The sequence below is a fragment of the Myotis davidii genome, unplaced genomic scaffold (genome assembly GCF_000327345.1).
Source record: "Myotis davidii unplaced genomic scaffold, ASM32734v1 scaffold534, whole genome shotgun sequence".
In the NCBI taxonomy this organism is placed as follows: domain Eukaryota; kingdom Metazoa; phylum Chordata; class Mammalia; order Chiroptera; family Vespertilionidae; genus Myotis; species Myotis davidii.
The window spans coordinates 5,271,428-5,272,708 of record NW_006286678.1 but is presented as its reverse complement, the minus strand read 5'-3'; the positions used below and the strand labels follow the sequence as shown (position 1 = coordinate 5,272,708).

Sequence of the window (1,281 nt, the reverse complement as noted above, 5' to 3'; positions counted from 1 at the left end):
TCACTGGGTGAAGATTTTCTGACTCACCAGGTTCCTCAGAGCAGCCTTCACGTCCTTGTTCCTCAGGCTGTAGATGATGGGGTTGAGCATGGGGGTCACCACCCCATAGAAGAGGGAGATGAGCTTGTCTGAAAGGTCCTGTTTGTCTGCCCCCAGAGGGTCCTTGGATTTGGGTTTCCCATACATGAAGAGGATGGTCCCATAGAAGACGACCACGACTGTGAAGTGGGCAGAGCAGGTAGAGAAGGCCTTTCTCCTCCCCTCAGCTGAGGGGATCCTCAAGATAGTGGTGAGGATAAAGATATAGGAGACAAATATGAACAGAACTGGGATCCCCAAGAAGATCACATTTGTCACACCCATGCTGATCACATTGATGGAGATGTCAGCACAGGCCAACTTCAGGACAGCCAGGATCTCACAGGTGAAGTGGTTGATGATGTTATTCCCACATAAGGGCAGCCTCATTGCAAGGGATGTTTGAACTATGGAGGCAACACTTCCAGCTGCCCAGGAACTGGCAGCCATGGGCAAGTAGGCAGCCTTGCTCATGACCACGGGGTATCTAAGGGGGTTGCAGATGGCCACATAGCGATCAAATGCCATCATGCCCAGCAGCACACACTCTGTGGCTCCCATGGCAAAGGAGAGAAACATCTGCACAGCACAGGCTGAGAAGGGGATGGCTTTCCTGGGGGTCAGGAAGCTGTCAAGAATGAGGGGAACTGAGGAGGTGGTGTAGCAGATGTCCAGGAAGGAGAGGTTCCCCAGGAAGAAGTACATGGGCGTGTGCAGGTGGGAGTCAGAGATGGTCACCAGGATGAGGACCCCATTTCCCAGCAGGATCACCAGGTACATTGACAGGATGAGCACAAAGAACATCTTCTCCAGCTTTGGGTGGGCAGAGAGGCCCAGGAGAATAAACTCTGTCACAGAGGCTGTCCAGTTGGCACTTTCCATGGTCTCCTCTTTCAACTGAAGAAAATACTGAAACCCAAACTCAACATTCTTTGCCTCACATAGGACATCTGGTCTTGAGTTCAGTCAGGCTGAGTGATTAGAGAACAGTTCTGAGAGTTCACAGTCTCTATTTCTCCCCAAGAAAAAGAAGCAAAAAATTTTCGACATCAAATTTACGATGTTTCAAATGGTGGTTCTAATCATTTAATGCATTTAATCAGAGACAGCACATTTATTTTAGTGATTCCATGTCTTATATGCCAATTCACCTCATTAAACTTTGATCATAAAAATGACTTCAGGTTTGCTCCATGTTCTTCC

The 1,281-nt window shown here is 48.6% G+C and overlaps 1 protein-coding gene across 1 annotated transcript; it reads right to left on the bottom strand.

The window, feature by feature from the left end:
* LOC102770647 (olfactory receptor 2S2) lies at positions 1-960 on the bottom strand. Its single transcript, XM_006758617.1, has one exon. The coding sequence runs from the start codon at positions 958-960 to the stop codon at positions 1-3; it is 960 nt and encodes a 319-aa protein (XP_006758680.1).
* Positions 961-1,281: the final 321 nt, after the last annotated feature.